At 39.9% G+C, this 19,099-nt stretch overlaps 2 protein-coding genes and 1 pseudogene across 2 annotated transcripts in view; 2 read left to right on the forward strand and 1 right to left on the reverse strand.

Moving 5' to 3' along the window:
- LIPA (lipase A, lysosomal acid type) overlaps positions 1 to 19,099 on the reverse strand; it is a 128,628-nt gene that overhangs the window by 106,225 nt on the left and 3,304 nt on the right. The gene's annotated exons all lie outside the window — the stretch shown is intronic.
- On the forward strand, positions 8,854 to 15,008 carry LOC109579139 (interferon-induced protein with tetratricopeptide repeats 1-like). The gene is made up of 2 exons (XM_019988657.2): positions 8,854 to 9,045; positions 13,577 to 15,008. The coding sequence occupies exons 1-2, from the start codon at positions 9,041 to 9,043 to the stop codon at positions 15,006 to 15,008; spliced, it is 1,437 nt and encodes a 478-aa protein (XP_019844216.1). The 5' UTR covers positions 8,854 to 9,040.
- Positions 15,174 to 18,750, forward strand: LOC109579142 (eukaryotic translation initiation factor 4E-like; annotated as a pseudogene).

Here is a 19,099-nt window from a genome sequence, read left to right on the forward strand (position 1 = left end):
GGAGGGAATTAAAGCCTAAGGAAGCGCCCTGCCAGCGTCTTTTTCCCCTCACTCTAGCCAGCTGGGCCTAAAGAAGCCAGAGAATCCACAAGCCAACTCTGTTGGGGCTGGATTTATCATTTTCAAATTCCACAGGTAACTGTTATCTCTTACCAACAGATAGGAGGTCAGCTACAATTTTAGGCAATTAGAGGGAGGTAAAGAGCTTTTCCTATACCTACTGACTCTCAATTGTCTTTAGCTCAAAAGTAATCCATATGCCGAAGAAGCATATTTTAGGGTGGCACATTTTGGTATCCTTCAATAACACTGTAATAGAAGATCAATAAATTTGCAGGAAAAAAATAAAATAAAATAAATTTGCAGAAAAACAATGAGACAAAGGAAAAGGGTTTTATGTTTTTAGGGGCAGTCAACTGTGGGCAGGTAAATATAGGGGAAAACTAACGGAAGACAGGGCTTCCCAGGTGGTACAGTGGCAGAGAATCCACATGCCAATGTAGGAGACACCAGAGATGGGGGTTCAATCCCTAGATTGGGAAGAAGCCCTAAAGCAGAAAACAGCAGCCTGCTCTAGTATTCTTGCCTGTGAAATCCCACAGACAAAGAAGCCTGGCGGGCTACAGTCTGTAGGGTCACCAAGAATCGGCCACAAATGGACGACTGAGCACACACGCAGTGGAAGAAGATAAGGGTTACTCTAGCAGGGTTTGTCTGCATAGACTCTCTGAATGCCAACTAATCTCTGGTAATAAGGTTGCAACCTTTTTCTCGGTACAGGAAATAGGAAGGCAAAGAGCTTTTCTTGTGTTTGCTGCCTTTTAACTGATTTCAGCTCCAAATAATCTTTATGCTTGACTGACATATTTTGGGGTAGGACACTCTGACCCTCTTCAACAACAAAAGGATACAAAGCAAAATCAGCAAGAGAAAGGCACATGAAGAAAACCAAGTACGATTTTCCAAGAATCTTGTCCCAGTTGGAGTCACACAAGATGTGCTTAATTCCTGCTGCATCAAATTATGACAACACATGTAAAGTTCTTGTCTACCAGAAAAGCTCACCAGAGACCTAGCACCCAAGGCTTCTCAAGGAGGTTGGCCACATAGGCCCCATCTATCCAGTATGTACCCAAATTCCAGACTCTCAGGAGGATAGCACGAAGTTGCCATAAACCATAGTGTTTGTACAGTTTAGGCACAGTGAAAGCTGTTTGTATCAGAAAATAGTGTTCCCAGAAACCAACAATCAGGTAGGCTTTTCTAAAAACAGTCTCAAGCCTGTTAACTCTTTTCTGCACAGACGTGTATCTCCAAGGAGATAGTGGAGTTGAAGTACTCAGATCTTAATTTCAAATTCCCCAGGGAATGGGCAGCCAGATGATCAAGACCTACTCAGAGCTTATTAGAAATCTACATGAATGTGGAGTAGTTGGACAGACAACAACTAAGATGCCATCACTAACACAAGCCTAGTTTCCAGCTCAAGCCCCAGCATGAACAAGTCTCTCTCCTTTTCATCACATACATTAGGAATTGGGCCCCACAGCAGAAGGGGAGCAGCTCACCATCACTTGCATTACCGGCTGAACCATCCTGCCCCCTCTATCCATGGAAAACTTTTCTTCCACTGGTCTCTGGTGCCAAAAGATTGAGGGCCACTGACATGCATTATAAATTTTGTGACAGAATGGTATTTGGGGATCTGGGAAATTTTTCTGTAATCATTCTCCAAAAGTCAACATATTCAGTAACTACAGATTATATACACAGTTTAAATGCAGAGAAAACATATATGATTAAAAATGAAAATATTAATTGATTTAATAAAAATGGCATTTTTTATTCAAAGCATAGAATGGGTGCTTTAATTATGTTTAAGTTTTTTATGAGAAATGGAGTATTTCCTGCCATATCGGTAAACAAGTTATGTCACAGTCATCCGTGACACCTGCCCTCAAAATGTAAACTTCTGAGCCCTAGGCACAATCAGGAAGGAGAACAATACCTGCCCAATATGGCAGCCATCAGGCTGCAGCCACTCCCTGTGGTGAGCACTGAGGAACTCAGGCTGTAAAAAGAAAACACAGGAAACTGGCCCCAGATAGCTGAGATGCATATGAAAGGAGTAATTTCAGTGAGCCCAGCCTCCTGCATTTTCCCATATGTACAAAAGCACTAAATTCCTTAACTTGAGCTATCTGAAAGTGAAAGTGTTAGTCACTCAGTTGTGTCTGACTCTTTGTGACCCCATGGACTGTAACCCACCAGGCTCCTCTGACCATGGAATTCTCCAGGCAAAAATACTGGAGTGGGTTGCCATTTCCTTCTCCTGGGGATCTTCCCCACCCAGGGATTAAACCTGGGTCTTGCACACTGCAGGGAGACTCTTTACCAACTGAGTCACCAGGGAGCCTGATCTAGCTGGTTTTCCTTAATTAACAATAATCTTTGGATGTTCAGACTACTTGCCCCTTTGTTGCAAATGTCTATATAACCGGACTCCCCACCCCTGCCTCCCTGACCAGTACTCTCAGGGTTACTTGAGATGCTGTCTCCCAGTCTTGACATCCTAAAAATTCCTACCGAATAAAACATAACTGTCAACTTTTAGGTTGTGATTATCTTTTAAGTTGACACTGAAGACAAAGAGTTTAGAATCATATGTGTGATCTTTAATAAGAGAAGAGGCTCATGAGTCTGGCAGGAACTCTTGTATGTTATCCAACAGGTTAAGCCAACAGGTTAAGGGGCTGAGGCTTAGCCAGTTTTCTCAAGCAGAGATGAGGATCAGTGGGTCATTAGGCAACTGAAACTTTTCTAATGAACGAGGGAATTTTAGCTCTTCTTGAGTAAGAAACACTAGGTAATAAGAAAAAAAGCACATGAAGACAGGTTCATATTTGTAGAAGAACACAGGCACTGCTGTATATGCACCGTCTCTTCCTAAAGAAGAGGACAGAGGTATTGTCCATTCTCTTGATGGGGGCAAAAAAGGCCAAAGACAATGAAGTTTCCAAAGCAAGGCCTTTCAGAGTCAGGGCTACAAATATGGTTCCAGGTTATATTTTCAGGAATTGTAAGCTCTAAAGGATCATGAAATTTCCCCTAATAACCTCTTTTGTTACAGTGATAGGAAACTGAGGCCCAGAGGATAAGAGTAAGTGGGTCACCAAATAGCCTATTTGCACAGGCCACCTAGCTCTAGGCCCAGTCCTCATTCCACAGTGCTGCATATTCTAAGTTCCAGTGCTGTTCTGATAGGCCACTTTTATCCCACAGAGAGGTAGTATGAAAAAGCTGCAACTCACAACTTCCCTCTCAGAGAGTTTAAAGTTTCGGTTTAATTTCCTTCAAATTGGCATCTCCCTGCCATATTTGTTTCCTTTTTTGCTTACAATATAGGTTGTTATAGGTCTTTTCCCCCATCAGATCAATCAAATCTGACACCAACTCTACATCTCTCAGATTCTCTGAATACCAACTGGCTGTCCAACAATTCTACTCTGTTCTAATGCTAACTACCTGGAGTTAGCATGAGTCCCCACAAGTCTAGGGTGTAATCCAATTAGATTGTCCTCTCTTTAGTTACCACTTACAAGTAGTCGGTCCCCAAGTTATTTTTACTTCTGTCTGACTTAGCTACACATTCAGGAGTTCCCATAAACCCTTCCTCAGTTTTGATAATTCACTAGAACCACTCAAAGAACCCAGGAAAGTGTTTTACTTATGACTGCCAGTTTGTTATAAAGGATGCAGCTCAGGAAAACCCAAATGGAAAAGATGCACAGGACAATGTGCGGGTGAGAGTGGCACGGAGAGTGCACACTCTCTCCTGGTGTGCCATCTTCCCATATTGCCGAACATCTACCTTACACAGGCGTGACTGATTATATGAGGTCACTTATATGTGGGATCTACAAAATAGTACAAATGAACTTATTTACAAAACCGAAACACTAACAGACATATAAAACAAGCTTATGGTTACCAAAGGGGCAGGAGGGTGGGATAAATTGGGAATATGGGATTAACAGACACACACTACCACATAAAATCGATAAATAACAAGAATTTACTGTGCAGCTCAGGGAACTATAATTCAGTATCTTGTAATAAACTATAATGGAAAAGAATTTTAAAAAGAATATAGCTATTTACATGGAAAAAATATATATATAATTGAATCAATTTGCTATATACCTGAAATTAACACAATTTGTAAATCAACTATACTTCATTTAAAAAAACAGAATATGCAGAGGCACATTTCTTTTTTTTTTTTTTAATTGTAGTTGATCTACAACGTTGTGCCAATGTCTTCTATACAGCACAGTGACTCAGTTATACATATAGATATATATACACTCTTTTTTTATATTCTTTTCCATTATGGTTTATCATTGGATATTCAACACAGTTCCCTATTCTATGCAGTAGGACTTAGTTGTTCATCCATTCTGAATGTAATATTTTGCATCTACCAACCCCCAAATCCCAGTACATCCCTCTTCCTCCGCTCCCCCACCCTTGGCAACACCATTTCAACCTTGTGGATACTAAACAGAGCAGATTTATTAGATTTAGACAGAAGAAAACTACTAGAGCAGGAATACCATCTTTTCCTTGTAAACAAGGTCCGACTAAGTTAAAACAATACATATGCTGAAATGTTTTATCAGTTAATCATACTGATTATCTTCTTACACAACAACAAAATAAGATAAATTGATTGGTAGATCCAGAAGCTGATAGCTGAATATGTGACAAAGCAAACATAGTAAAATGTTAACTGTAGAATCTAGGTGGTGAGTACATTAGCATTTGTTGGAAAATTCTCTGAACTCTATGTTTAATGATGTTCATAATAAAATGTTAGGGTAAAAAAAAAGTATTTAAAGTAAATCAAAACAAGGAAAATGAATATATATACATATATATATATATATATATATGGGATAAAGGCTAAAACCACATAAAGAAGTATTCCAAGTGACTTTTTTTAACACATTGTAATTCAACTTTTTAAAAGGATATATCTTGTGAACAAAAGAACAGCAAATAAGCAGTCATTGTGAATTGTTTTGTTATTCTGAGACTTCTTAGTGTATTGTGGAGTAGAACATATGTACACTGGTATCACTTAGAAATGAGATAGTCAATTCAGGAGAAAAGAAACAGAGATGTAGGATCAATTAGGTTAAGTAAAATTTTGGTAAATTTGAATTTGTAAGATGAAATCACAATATATTCTATCTTTAAAATATATACGGGGCTTTCCGGGTAGTTCAAATGGTAAAGAATCTGTGGGAGACCTGGGTTTGATCCCTGTGTTGGGAAGATCACCAGGAGAAGGGAATGACAACCCACTCCAGTATCTTGCCTGGAGAATTCCACGGACAGAGGAGCCTGGCAGGCTACAGTCCATGGGGTCAGAAAGAGTCGGACATGACTGACTGACTAACTCTTAACAAGGGATACTGAGCTAGGCTTCTAACAGACCCCCATGTAGTTTTCTGAGACTTCCCAAAGTAACTTTCAGGAGCATCGCCCATGACCGTACCTCCCTCTTTAAAATATACACACAGTACCAATATCATTTTCCTGGTTTTGATACTGTACTACAGTTACACAAGATGCTGCTATTGGTGAGGGGGGGTGGGTAGTCAGGGGCTGGTGGCTCAAGACTTCCTACAACTCCCTGTGAATCTATTCAAGAGAAGCCTGAAATGTAAAGGAGGAAATGGTACAAGTTCAGTTTGTACTTGACTGTGTTGCAACAAGCCAAACTGCAGGTCAAGGTGGGCTGAGTGGATGCCTGAAAACCCATAAGTATGTGAACATCTGGAGAAGGCAATGGCACCCCACTCCAGTACTCTTGCCTGGAAAATCCCATGGACTGAGGGCCCTGGTAGGCTGCAGTCCAGGGGGTCGCTAGGAGTCAGACACGACTGAGCGACTTCACTTTCACTTTTCACTTTCACGCATTGGAGAAGGAAATGGCAACCCACTCCAGTGTTCTTGCCTGGAGAATCCCAGGGACGGGGGATCCTGGTGGGCTGCCGTCTATGGGGTCGCACAGAGTTGGACACGACTGAAGTGACTTAGCATAGCATAGCACGTGAAAATCATCAGAACATTCACAACAAGAGACTTCTGATGTCTCTGAGTTCTTCACCATGGATGTGAGGGGAAGTATTTAGAAATAATCTCAAAAGCCAGGAACATACTCTTTCTGTTGGTTTATCACATTATGTAAGTTTTATATGTACAACACTATATTTCAACTTCTGTACACACTACAGTGCACTAACCACCAAATGTTTAGTTTCCACCTGTCACCACAGAGTTGACCCCCTTAACCATTTTGCCCTCTCCCATCCCTGTTTCCCTCTGCTGCTGCTGCTGCTGCTAAGTCACTTCAGTCATGTCCGACTCTGTGCGACCCCATAGATGGCAGCCCACCAGGCTCCGCCATCCCTGGGATTCTCCAGGCAAGAACACTGGAGTGGGTTGCCATTTCCTTCTCCAATGTATGAAAGTGAAAATAGAAAGTGAAGTCGCTCAGTCTTGTCCGACTTAGCAACCCCATGGACTGCAGCCTACCAGGCTCCTCCATCCATGGGATTTTCCAGGCAAGAGTACTGGAGTGGGGTGCCATTGCCTTCTCCGCTGTTTCCCTCTAGTAGAGGTCAAAACATTCAGAATCCCATTCTTCTTCCATGCCATCCTGTGAATCAGGAGGAAACTGAGGACTTCATTGCCCGCCGTGCAGGTGGGGAAACAAGTCACAGTCACGAACAGACTGAAGCTGGGCCTCACAGAAAGGGAAGGAGGCTCAGGGACTGAGTCCCACATCGCTCAGTCAGAGAATTTCCGTCATACAATAGACAACAGTACCTTGTTCTAGCCCAGGCATACATCAAAATCACCTGGGCATTTCCTTTTACTACTGAGATGGGGAGAGGGGCATTCCCAGGGATGTCTTCAATTGGGCCCAGGTGAGGCTGAATTAGCATTATTCTGAAGTCTCCCTAGATGATTCTCGTGTGCTATGATGATTGAAATTCAATAATCTATTCCCAATCACTTCTGCATCAGTTGAGGAAACTGAGGCTCATAGAGCTGAAGTAGTTTATCACAGCTGGCCAGTCACTCAGGGAGCCATCTAATCCTACTATACTCCTGGGAATGGACTTATAGCATAGCGCTGAAATTCCATTTCTGTAAGTCTCATTTTCTCCAGTTCTTGTTTTCTTTTCCTAGCTGTAAGTGTACTCTTGGACACACACATACACAGACTTTTTGGGGGGCTGTTTTCTTCTCTACTGCTTTGTCTTGTGTTGTTCAAAGATCTATTTACTCCACAGAGACACGAGGCAAGATTCCGAATATCTAATCAGTCCAAGCCACAGTCCCATAGACCCAGGACTGCTGCCAAATTCATGGCAATGGTGCGATAAACGTTTTGTGTGCGTCTCTGCGTTCTATCTAGTGCCCTGGAAAATTACAAACCCAACTGTTTTTCTTCACACGAATTCCAAAGACACCTCACTCCCCTGCAAAGAGAGGTTGGCTCTCTAATTAATTTATCTTGGCATCTGCTTATTGCCTGAACATTTATTAGAATACAATTTATTCAGAAATTTTTATTTGTGTAGAACTTTCTAACCAGTTCAGGATGACATGGCAGATGAGCTGGGTGGGAGGGATTAAGCAGGAAGGGTTTAGATTTGGCAGTGTGTTTAAGTGTTTCTAAGAGGAACACATTCTTACAGTTCCTCCTTTTCTGATTCTTTTTTAAAAGAAAGAATATAGGTGTTGTGTTTTTTTTTTTAAGAAAGCACTATTTAAACTTGATGACAGAAAATACCACTACTACTACTACTATTATTACCACCATCATCAATAGTCACCTTTTATTTGCAAGCTTTTATGTGCCAAGTAGTTGCTAAGTACTGGATTGGCCAAAAATTCATTCGGGTTTTTCCATCATATCAGCACTTACTCTTCTCAACCTCTTACCACAAGCACCATGACTCTGTAAGATTACACAGGCCAGGCTGAGGCAGGCCAAAGTGCATGCCATGGGCACCAAGAGGATAACAGTCTTACACAGATATGATAATCATGTCTAGTGAATACGAACACTTTAGATGGCTACAACAGAGGGCATTACAAATAAGGAAATATTTTCATTCAGGCCCAACATGTTTTATTTGAAGTCTCAAGATTCTAGCAGATTTTCTTGGTTCCCATGAACAAATAAGCAGTTTTAGGACTCTTTTTTTTAAATCACTGATCATTCTCCAGAAAGAAGGGTATGCAAAAGCACAAAATAATTAGTAAGACTGATCTCTCAGAGAAGAGGAACAAATTTGAGTTAAGGCTCCAGTTTACTGACTTGCAGAATTTTATACCATATAAAGAACAATGTCTGTTTCCAGATGAGCAAACAAAGGCACAGATTGAGGGCATGACTTTGGCCAGTTCACAGAGCCAATTTTCACAGGACTCCCTGGCTCTAGGTTCAGTGGACTCTACATTACTGGCATCTCTTAGTTCCTGGGTTTCTAAAAGGCCTTACAAAGTCTGAGAGGAATTTGTTGTCATTCAGTCGCTCAGTCATGTCTGACTCTTTGGGACCCCATCAACTATAGCCCCCCAGGCTTCCCTGTCCTTCACCATCTGCAGGAGCTTGCTAATTCCCGAAGAGAGGAATCAGTACATCAAAAAGCTGCTTTCCACCAGCCTTTTCTCAATCCATTTTCAAAACAGAACAAAGGAAGCATTAGCTGTTTAAGTTTCATTTTCTGCAATTCTGCCTACTTTAATTTCACTTTCTACTTTCAGTTTCCAACTTATCGTTGCAAAAACACACCCACAAGTTACATCATTAGCTGTGGTTCATCTCCCATATATAGCCCTGACCTGGGGCATAAATTTATCTGAAAATCCGTAAGACGGACAGAACAGACCTCAGAGAAGACCATCCAGCTAGACAAAGCATTGCAGAACTGCTGCCTAATTCACAGCAACCATGAGGTAAGCCTTTCTCTGTTTCTCTGCCTTTCTGTATAAAGCTTCTGGAAAAAATTTTAACCATACTATATCAACAGACTTAGTCTCGGTGATGCCATTTCCTTATTTTTCTATTTGACCAACTGTTTCGGACTGAACGTATACGTGAGTGCACTCACACACATGCACATTCATACATGCCCATAAACTGTTTTATCAGTTCATTTTCCTTCTTTGTCAGCATCTTCCTGAGGAATTTGCTGAAACCCAAAGAAAGGGAGGGAAACAGAAAGGGTGGAAGGGAGAGAACAATCCCAGTCTCTGAAACAATTTTCCACCAATCTCCCTTCTGTCTGAGCTAGGGGGGGAATGGACAGTTAATCTGGATACAGATGTTGCTTTCTGGCTCCTCGACAGGAGGAAAAAAGTAGAGTGCACACAGCTGTGTGAGCCACAGCAGTGGCGTCTCTCAGCTATCTTGAGAGAAATATTGTGGTGGATGAGGAAGAGATGCTCACTGCTTAGAGAACAAGACCTTTCTCTGCTGGCATCTGGTCTCACTATCTGCACTGCTGGGCTCCTATGTCAGGCTTTGTCAATCTGACTGGATCTAAGATTCGCAGGTTAACTGTCCTCTGGGGCAGCCAGGTGGCCTGCGATCCTTGACAGCCTCCTGTTCACAGGGCTCGGCTAGAGTTCTGTGCTTGGGAACTCCCACATCTTCCTTAGCTAAAGGGCCTAAAGTAAACTGTATTATCTAAACTGAATCTTGATTCAAAGAACCTTGGATCTTATCAGATCAAAAAAACATTAATATTGGCCTGCAAATTTGCCCTCAGTGTTCCAGTGTACAAAACTTTGAAGGGGCAACAGTTTCAGAAAATGCATAATTACAGACCTATTGTCAACCCTTCTCCCCTCCTTTGGTTCACAGACAAATAAGAGTGGATTATCACTGATAAGAAAATAATAACAACAGCAACAAAAATCATCATCATAATAATAGAAAAGTAGATATCATGTCCTGGATGCTTATCAAGTGCCAGCCTGGCTTCCAAAGTATTATGTAAATTATTACATTTACAAAAGAAACTTATGAGGCAAGTACTCGTATTATACTTTTTTTTGCCAATAACGAATTTTAAATTAAAAAGTTAAGACTACACAGATAATAAGTGATAGAGCTAGACATGAACCAGAGTCTCTATTCAATGATACCTTATTTAATCTTTAAACTGATGTTTCTTAAAAGGTACCAACGGAGGTTCATGAGATCATTTCAGATGGCATAGTAATTAGCTTTTATATTTTAAAGGAAGATCCCCTAGAGGAGGGTATGGCAACCCACTCCAGTATTTTTGCCTGGAGAATCCCACGGACAGAGGAGCCTGGTGGGCTATAGTCCATGGGGTTGCAAAGAGTCAGACACAACTGAAGCAACTTAGCATGCATGCATGCATATTTACATAATTTGCAGAATTTTTACTCAGGCTAGTAACATGAATTTTTATAGTGATAAAATACATGTATGATAAAATTTACCATTTTAACTGTTTTCAGTTCAGTTGAGTTCAGTCATTCAGTTGTGTCCGACTCTTTGTGACCCCAAGGACTGCAGCATGCCAGGCTTCCCTGTCCATCACCAACTCCTGCAGCTTGTTCAAACTCTCGGCCATCAAGTCGGTGAGCCATCCAACCATCTCATCCTCTGTAAACTCCTTCTCCTCCTGCCTTCAATCTTTCCCAGCATCAGGGTCTTTTCCAATGAGTCAGTTCTCTGCATCAGGTGGCCAAAGTATTGGAGTTTCAGCTTCAGCATCAGTCCTTCCAATGAATATTCAGGACTGATTTCCTTTACAAATGACTGGTTTGATCTCCTTGCAGTCCAAGGGACTCTAAAGAGTCTTCTCCAACACCACAGTTCAAAAGCATCAATTCTTTGGCGCTCAGCTTTCTTTATAGTCCAACTCTCACATCCATACGTGACTATTGGAAAAACCATAGCTTTAACTATTTTAAGTATACAATTTTGCAGTATTTAGTACAACAATGTAGTGCAACCATCACCACTATCTAGTTTAAGAAAATTTCGTCACTCTGAGAAGTCACTCACCTCTCATCCTTCACTCCAGGACCTGGTAACCATTAATCTGCTTTCTGTCTCTATAGATTTGTCTATTGTGGATATTTCATATATATGGAAGCATACAACACACGGCCTTTTGTGACTTATTTAACTTAATGCCTTCAAGGTTCATCCATACTGAAGCATGTGTCAGAATGTACTTCCATTTTAAAGCTGAATAATATTCCATTGTATGCACTGACTACATTTTGCTTATCCATTCACCCACTGGAGAACACTTGGGTTTCTCCCACTGTGAATAATGCTGCTATGAATATAAGTATACAAATATCTATTCAAGTCTTTGCTTTATTTTGGGTATCTACCAGAAGTGGAACTAATGAAGTATATGATAATTCTATATTTAATTTTTTGAGGAATCATCATTTTCCACAGCAGCTGCCCCATTTTACATTCTCCCTAGCAATGCACAAGGGTTCTAATTTCTCCACATCCTTGACAACATTTGGTATTTTCTGTGTTTTTGATAAATACCCATCCTAATGGATGTGTAGAGGTATTTTATTATGGTTTTGATTCACATTTCGTTAATGACTGGTGATGTTGAACATCTTTTCATGTACTTACTGGCCATCTGTATATTTTCTTTAGGGAAATGTCTATGCATGTCCTTTGCCCATTCTTTTTATCAGTTATCTGTTTTTCTGTTGTTAAATTGTAGGAGCTGCTTATTAGTCTAAATATTAATCCCTTATCAGGTACATGATTTGAAAACATTTTCTCCCATTCTGTGGGATGTCTTTTCATTCTATTGATACTGCCCTTTGATGCACAAAACTTTTTAGTTTTGCTAAAGCTCAACTTGTTTATTTTTACTTTTGTTACCTTTGTTTTTAGCATATCCAAGAAATTATTGCTAAATCCAATGTCATGGAGCTTTTTCCCTGTTTTGTTTCTAGATTGTTATAGCTTTAGATGTTACATTTAGATCTTTGACACATTTTGAATTCATTTTTTGTATATAAGGAACAGGTCCAACTTCAATCTTTTGTATATGGATATTCCTCCTTTCTGCATATATCCCAGACTGAGTACTGGAGAAGCCAGAAACCTAGAAATGCTGGTAGGCATGAATAGAAAAGTCCCATGAAAAACCTGCTCTCTCTAGCCAAAGGACCCAAAAAGGAGACAGTCTAGCAAAACAAAAAATTTATAAACAACCACTACTCTAGCCAAATACCACAGAAAAAGTCAAACAAAAACTAAGGCCCCATTCCCAACTCTGCTAGTAAAGGCTGAGTGGGTAGCCAAGACTTCTATTCTCACCAGGCTATGAGCTAGGCATCTGGACTCTTCCACTCCGTCCCCCAACAGATGATGTCAGAGAAGGCCAAGTGGAGTGCATTGCCTTCTCTGGTTCAAAATCACTAGCATTAGGGAAATGCAAACTAAGACCACAAAGAGCTACCTCTACATCTATTAAAAGAGCTAATAACATTTTCTTTAAAAAAGTGGAAATATCAAATTCTGGTAAGAATACAAAGAACTAGATCATTCATACATTACTCTGTATGTGTGTTAGTTACTCAGTTGTTTCTGATTCTTTGCGACTCCATGGACTGTAGCCTGCCAGGCTCCACTGTTTATGGAATTTTCCAGGCAAGAATACTGGAGTGGATTGCCATTCCCTTCTCCAGGGGATCTTCCCAATCAAGGGATTGAACCTGGGTCTCCAGCACTGCAAGCGAATTCTTTACCGTTTGAGCCACCAGGGAAGCATACGTTACTAGTAGGAATGAAAAATGAACAGTGTGCATATTGTACCACTGTCAGTTTCCTAGTTTCGATGTTGTACTATAGTTGGATAAAATATAATCTTTGGGAGAAACTGGGTCAAGGATACACTGCCTTATGTTCTATCTTTGCAAATTTCTGTGAATATATATAAATAAATAAATATTTCCCACAAATAAATCCAACTAAAATAAATGGGTCAAATATGATCACATTTAGATAGTCTTAATTTGTTACATAATCTGTAGACTAAGGTCGTGATGTCAATAATATTTCCTAAGGCTCTGCGTTTTTTACTGGTCTCGACCTTAAATACAGCAATAGGAAAACAGAAAACTCTTATATAACATGAAATATGCATGCTCTAAGTGTTTTACATAGATAGGCTTATTAATTCTCACCAAATCCAGTGTGCTAAGTTTATCTTCTGTGCTTTACAAAGGAGGTTCTGAAGCACAGAGAAGTTTCATGGCTAGAAAATGCTGGAGTCAGTGTATGGAGCCAAGCAAACTGCATTCAGAGGCCAAATGGATCTTAGAAATACAGGAACTCGATGGAAGATCAAAGCAGGCAGGCCCTTTTCAAGGCTAGGCTCTAAATAGGAGGTGTTTTACTTGGCTTATTTCTATTGGCTGTTTGTTACCTAACAAAGAAAATCTGCTTTTGTTTTTACAGTTATAAAGCTGATGAGGATCAGCTCAAGGATAAGCTGCTACTGTTGAGATGTCACTTTACATGGGATATGATCATTGCAGAGACAGAAATACCGGATTTAGAAAACAGGGTCTTGGAGGAGATTATGTTCCTGGACATCAAATACAATGTGGGAATATACAACTTACTGGCCTATGTGAAACACCTGAGAGGCCAGAATGAAGAAGCCCTGAAGAGTTTACAAAAAGCTGAAGACTTAAGCCAGCAAGAACATGCCAACCAATCAGAAGTGAGAAGTCTGGTTACCTGGGGCAACTATGCCTGGCTGCATTACCATATGGGCCAACAGGCAGAAGCCCAGATTTACCTGGACAAGGTGAAGAACACTTGCAGGAAACTTGGGAATTCCTCCAGCTATAGAATGGCATGTCCTCAGATGGACTGTGAGGAAGGATGGGCCTTGCTGAAATGTGGAGGAAAGAATTATGAACGGGCCAAAGTCTGCTTTGAAAAGGCTCTGGAAGTGGACCCTGAAAACCCCGAATTCAGCACTGGGTATGCAATCGTTGTCTATCGCCTGGAGGGCTTTAACAAAGCACAGATTAGTGCGGAATTTTGTCTGAACACCTTAAAACAGGCTGTCAAGCTAAATCCAAATGATGCATACATTAAGGCTCTTCTTGGCCTGAAGCTTCAAGATGTAGAACAAGAAGCTGAAGGAGAAAAGTACATCAAAGAAGCACTGACCAATGCGTCCTCAAAGGCTTATGTCTTTCGGTATGCTGCCAAGTTTTACCGAAGAAAAGGCGTTCTGGATGAAGCTCTTCGGCTCTCAAAATTGGCCTTGGAGGAAACCCCCTCTTCTGCTTTCCTGCATCACCAGACAGGGCTTTGCTACAAGTCACAAATAAGCCAAATAAAGTTCGCTACAAACTGTCAGCCTAAAGGACAGGATAAAGAAAACATCAACAGAATAATACCATTAGCCATACATCATTTGGAACGTGCTGTGCAACTAAAGCCCACATTTGAGTTAGCTTATACAAGCCTGGCAGAAATGTACGCAGAAGCAGGTGACCACAGAAAAGCTGATGATACTTTTCAAAAAGTGCTCTGCATGAAAGCACTCGACAAAGAAGTGCTGCAACACATACATTTGCACTACGGCCGATTTCTGGAATTTCACAAAAAATCTGAAGTCGATGCAATTAGCCATTATTTAAAAGCAATAAAAATAGAAAGCCCATCAACAGATAGGGATAAAAGCATCAATTCTTTGACGAAATTGGCTTCAAAGAAACTCCGGAGAAATCCATCAGATATAGAAAGCTTGAGTATTCTTGGGTTCATCCACAAAGTAAAAGGAGAAATGAATGAAGCCCTGGAGTATTATGAGCAGGCCCTGAGGCTGGCTCCTGGCTTGGAGAACTCTGCTGTGATCCCTAGGCACTGAAATACGGAATCATCTTTTCTGCTTGTGACTTTCAGAAACGCATTATGTAACTCACCACAATGCTGTAATCTTTGAACAATTACTCAAACCTGATAAAACATTAGTTGTGTTCAGAAAATAGGGAAACAGCTTTCAGGAGCGATTGTGCGATCAGATCGATCTAAGATGGCGACTGTAGAACCGGAAACCACCCCTATTCCCAATCCCCCGCCTACAGAAGAGAAGACAGAATCTAATCAGGAGGTCACTAACCCAGAACACTGGATTAAATAAACACCCTTTACAGAACAGATGGGCACTCTGGTTTTTTAAAAATGATAAAGGCAAAACTTGGCAAGCAAACCTTCGATTGACCTCTAAGTTTGATACTATTGAAGACTTCTGGGCTCTGTACAACCATATCCAGTTATCTAGTAATTTAATGACTGGCTGTGACTACTCACTTTTTAAGGATGGTATTGAGCCTATGTGGGAAGATGAGAAAAACAAACGAGGACAATGGCTAATTACACTGAACAAACAGCAGAGACGAAGTGACCTCGATGTTTTTTGGCTAGAGACACTGCTGTGCCTTATTGGAGAATCTTTTGATGACTACAGTGATGATGTATGTGGAGTTGTTGTTAATATTAGAGCTAACGGTGATAAGACATGGACACGAGTTTGAGTAAACTCTGCAAGGTGGTGATGATCAGGGAGGCCTGGCGTGCTGCAGTTCATGGTGTTGAAAAGAGTCGGACCGACTAAATGACTGAACTGAACTGAAAGGTGATAAAATAGCAATATGGACTACTGAATGTGAAAACAGAGAAACTGTTAGACATATAGGGAGGGTATACAAGGAAAAGTTAGGACTTCCTCCAAAAATAGTAACTGGTTATCAGTCCCATGCAGACACAGCTACTAAGCAGCTCCACCACTAAAAATAGGTTTGTTGTTTAAGAAGACACCTTCTGAGTATTCTCATAGGCAACTGCCTCAAGCAATCAAGATTTGGGAGCTGAAGGAATGCCTCTTCAAAAGCAGAATGGACTGCATTTAAATTTGAGTTCCATCTAAATGTTGCTAAGATAAAAGGAAGTTTCATTAGCCTTTGTCTTGTACTTCTGTATTCATATTTTCTTTTTTTTTTTTAGCTAGAGTGTCCATTATCCCAATCAAAGTATTACAGTACACATCATATCATCCCCAGAATCCATACATGTGTTCCTGGCCCACTTTGTAATAGCTTAATAGAATTAACCATTACAAAAACATTTGACCCATCTACAATATTAAAAAAAGAACTTGCATTTCTATACCTTACAGGAGAATGATTTTGCTTACATTCCTTTATATGAAGGAGCGTATTTTGCTGGTTTGAAAGAGTATAATGCATAGTTTTCTGGCAATTTTCTTTGTTTCTTTTTACAGCATTATCTGTCCTGTACTCTTGCTGATGGCTGCTAGATTTTATTTGCTTCCCTACTTGATAACATTAGTGATTCCGATTTCAGTTTTTCATGTGTTTTGGTTTAGTTTTTCTTTCTCATGTAACATTGGTGAAGAATCTAGGAATATGACATAAAGGTAGAATAAACATTAGTTTTGTGCATTCTTTGGTAATTTTTTTTGTAACTACAATGCTTTGCTACAAATTTATGCTTTTCATTCAAATCACTGATCTATGTTTGTGTGATTTCCTAAACTTAATTGTGTATTATAAAAAATATAGTATCATAATTACATTCCTAATTAGAATTAGTATGTCTGTTTTTGTATCTTTACGCTGTACTTTAACACTTTGTATTACTTAGGTTATTTTGCTTTAAAAATTGCCTCAAGTAGAAAAGCAATCCCACTCATATTAAGACAGTGTACAAAACTGTAAATAAAATGTGTTCAGTGAGTTGTCTTTAAAAAAAAAGTCAATCAGAACATACATGCCTCTACATGTGAGAGAGAGAGAAGAGAGAGAAGAACCATTTCTCTGTGAATGTTATAGAGTAGGGAAAAAAAGAAAAAAAATAGTAGTTTGTTGAGTAGATTTAAAGCAAAAAAAAAAAAAACACTGGACTTACATAAAATAAAATGTTCAATTCATTCACTTTATCAATAAATAGCTTTCAGTGCTAGATACCAAAAGTACTAGGGTGAAGGAGCAAAGAGAAGGTTCTTTCACCTCTACCCATCTTAGGTTTATTGGCTACAGCCTTAAATTAAACTGTCAAAAGACAGATTAACAAGAGAACAACCAGTTTATTAACACATGCATCAGGCATATACATGAGTACCCAGTGATGAGTAACTCAAAGGTGTGACCAGAATGTGGGCTTATATAGCATCCTAACAACCAAATGATACATTTTTAGAGAAATGATAAGGCAAAGGCAAAGAACTTCAAATTTCTGAGTCGCAAATTGTATGAAGGCAAATATCGGGGAAACTAATGGAAAGTAAGAGTTTGCCTATAAGGTTTGTTACATGTGTCTTTCTGTCAGTGTCTCTGGGCTGTTTAGGGACTAGAGCTGTCTCAGGTGATTAACTTCTGTCCTTCCTGGTAGAGAGAGGAGAGACATTATTTTCCAGGCAGATGGGGGAGAACAGAGAGCTTTTCTTATATCTGCTTCTTTTCAATTGCCTTCAGCTCAAAATAACCCTTATGGCAAGGTGGCATATTTGGGGATGGCATATTCTGCTACCCCTCAGTGAACAAAGCAGACATTTTCCTCCAAACCTCAAGCAGCTTACCATCTAGTGAGAGAGACAGACAGGAAAACAAATACATAGTCAAAAAAAAGAAAAAAACAAATACATAGTCAATTAAAGGTCAGTTTTCTACATGAAGATGTTTGAAATGTAATTCATTGTCAAATTGTTCCAAGCAATTTCTATTGCTTTATGCCATTTTGCTCGAAGCACTATTGATTCAGTCATTTGCTAGCACTGATTTAGTTAGATGAATAAATAGGAAAAGGATGCTAAAGAGTCTGAGAGACCATCTGTAGCAATCACCTTTGATTATAACATTTTGTTAAAAGACAATGCCCTATAAATAACATTTTTAAAAGGAAAATTAAGGAAACAATGTCATTGTTTTTTCATTCTTGTCCGTCTTTGGGGGGAAGTGTATGCATTCCTATTGTGGCTCTCTAATAAATTACCATGAACTGGGTGGCTTAAAATCACACTCATTTATTATCTTACAGTTCTAGAGGTTAGAAGCCTGAAATGGGTTTCACTGGCCTGAAATCAAGGTGTTGGCACATCCAAATCCCTTCTGGAAGCCCTAGGAGACAATCCTTGTGGTACCTTTTCCACATTCTGGAGGCTGCCTGTGTTTCCTGGTGGGAATCCTAAATCCACAGAAAAGACAAGTCCCCAAGGAATTCACAGACCTACTGGACAAGGCTTTGGATTTCTACTGAAATTCTATAGGAACTGAAGTGAGTAAGGTTTGTATCAGGAGCAGGCATGAGAGTTACAGAGAAGCAATCTTCACAATTTCCGTATCACTAAAACTAGAGGTTTATTAGATTAACAAAAACATGACTTAAAGCGCTTGTGTTTGAGGAAGGAGGCTGTAAGGTACTAAAATAAGTCTACCCACTGCCAACTCCTCCAGGTCAGAAATATGAAAATCAAATAGTTATTGGATAAGTGTCAATTCTTGAATGGCTAACTCTTCTCCAATATTGTTATACACCATCTGTACCCAGAAAGCAGAGCTCATTAAGGCAAAATAAATCTCTGGATTATGCAATGTGTTTGTGTGATGTGTTTGACAAGCTTCAAAGATCACATTTACTTATTGTGTTTAATAACCTAACAACCATCTCTCTCACCCATCTTTTCCAACTCTGGAAGACATCTCTGCTCTTCGGGCAGTTCAGTAAAACTAAAATGTGGGACAGCCTGGATGTCTGCAGAGGAAAACAAGCAGTGAATCCAGGAAAAGAGATGCTTTCTGGTATTGAAAATACTACTGCCGAATTTACAAATGAGTATCTCCAGGCATTACCAAGAAGTTTTTAAATTGACAGCTGAATCTCAGGAGCTTGTTACTCCCATGTAAATGACTGGCAGAACCTCAGTTATTCACTGTCCTTATT

The sequence above is a fragment of the Bos indicus genome, chromosome 26 (genome assembly GCF_029378745.1).
Source record: "Bos indicus isolate NIAB-ARS_2022 breed Sahiwal x Tharparkar chromosome 26, NIAB-ARS_B.indTharparkar_mat_pri_1.0, whole genome shotgun sequence".
In the NCBI taxonomy this organism is placed as follows: Eukaryota; Metazoa; Chordata; class Mammalia; order Artiodactyla; family Bovidae; genus Bos; species Bos indicus.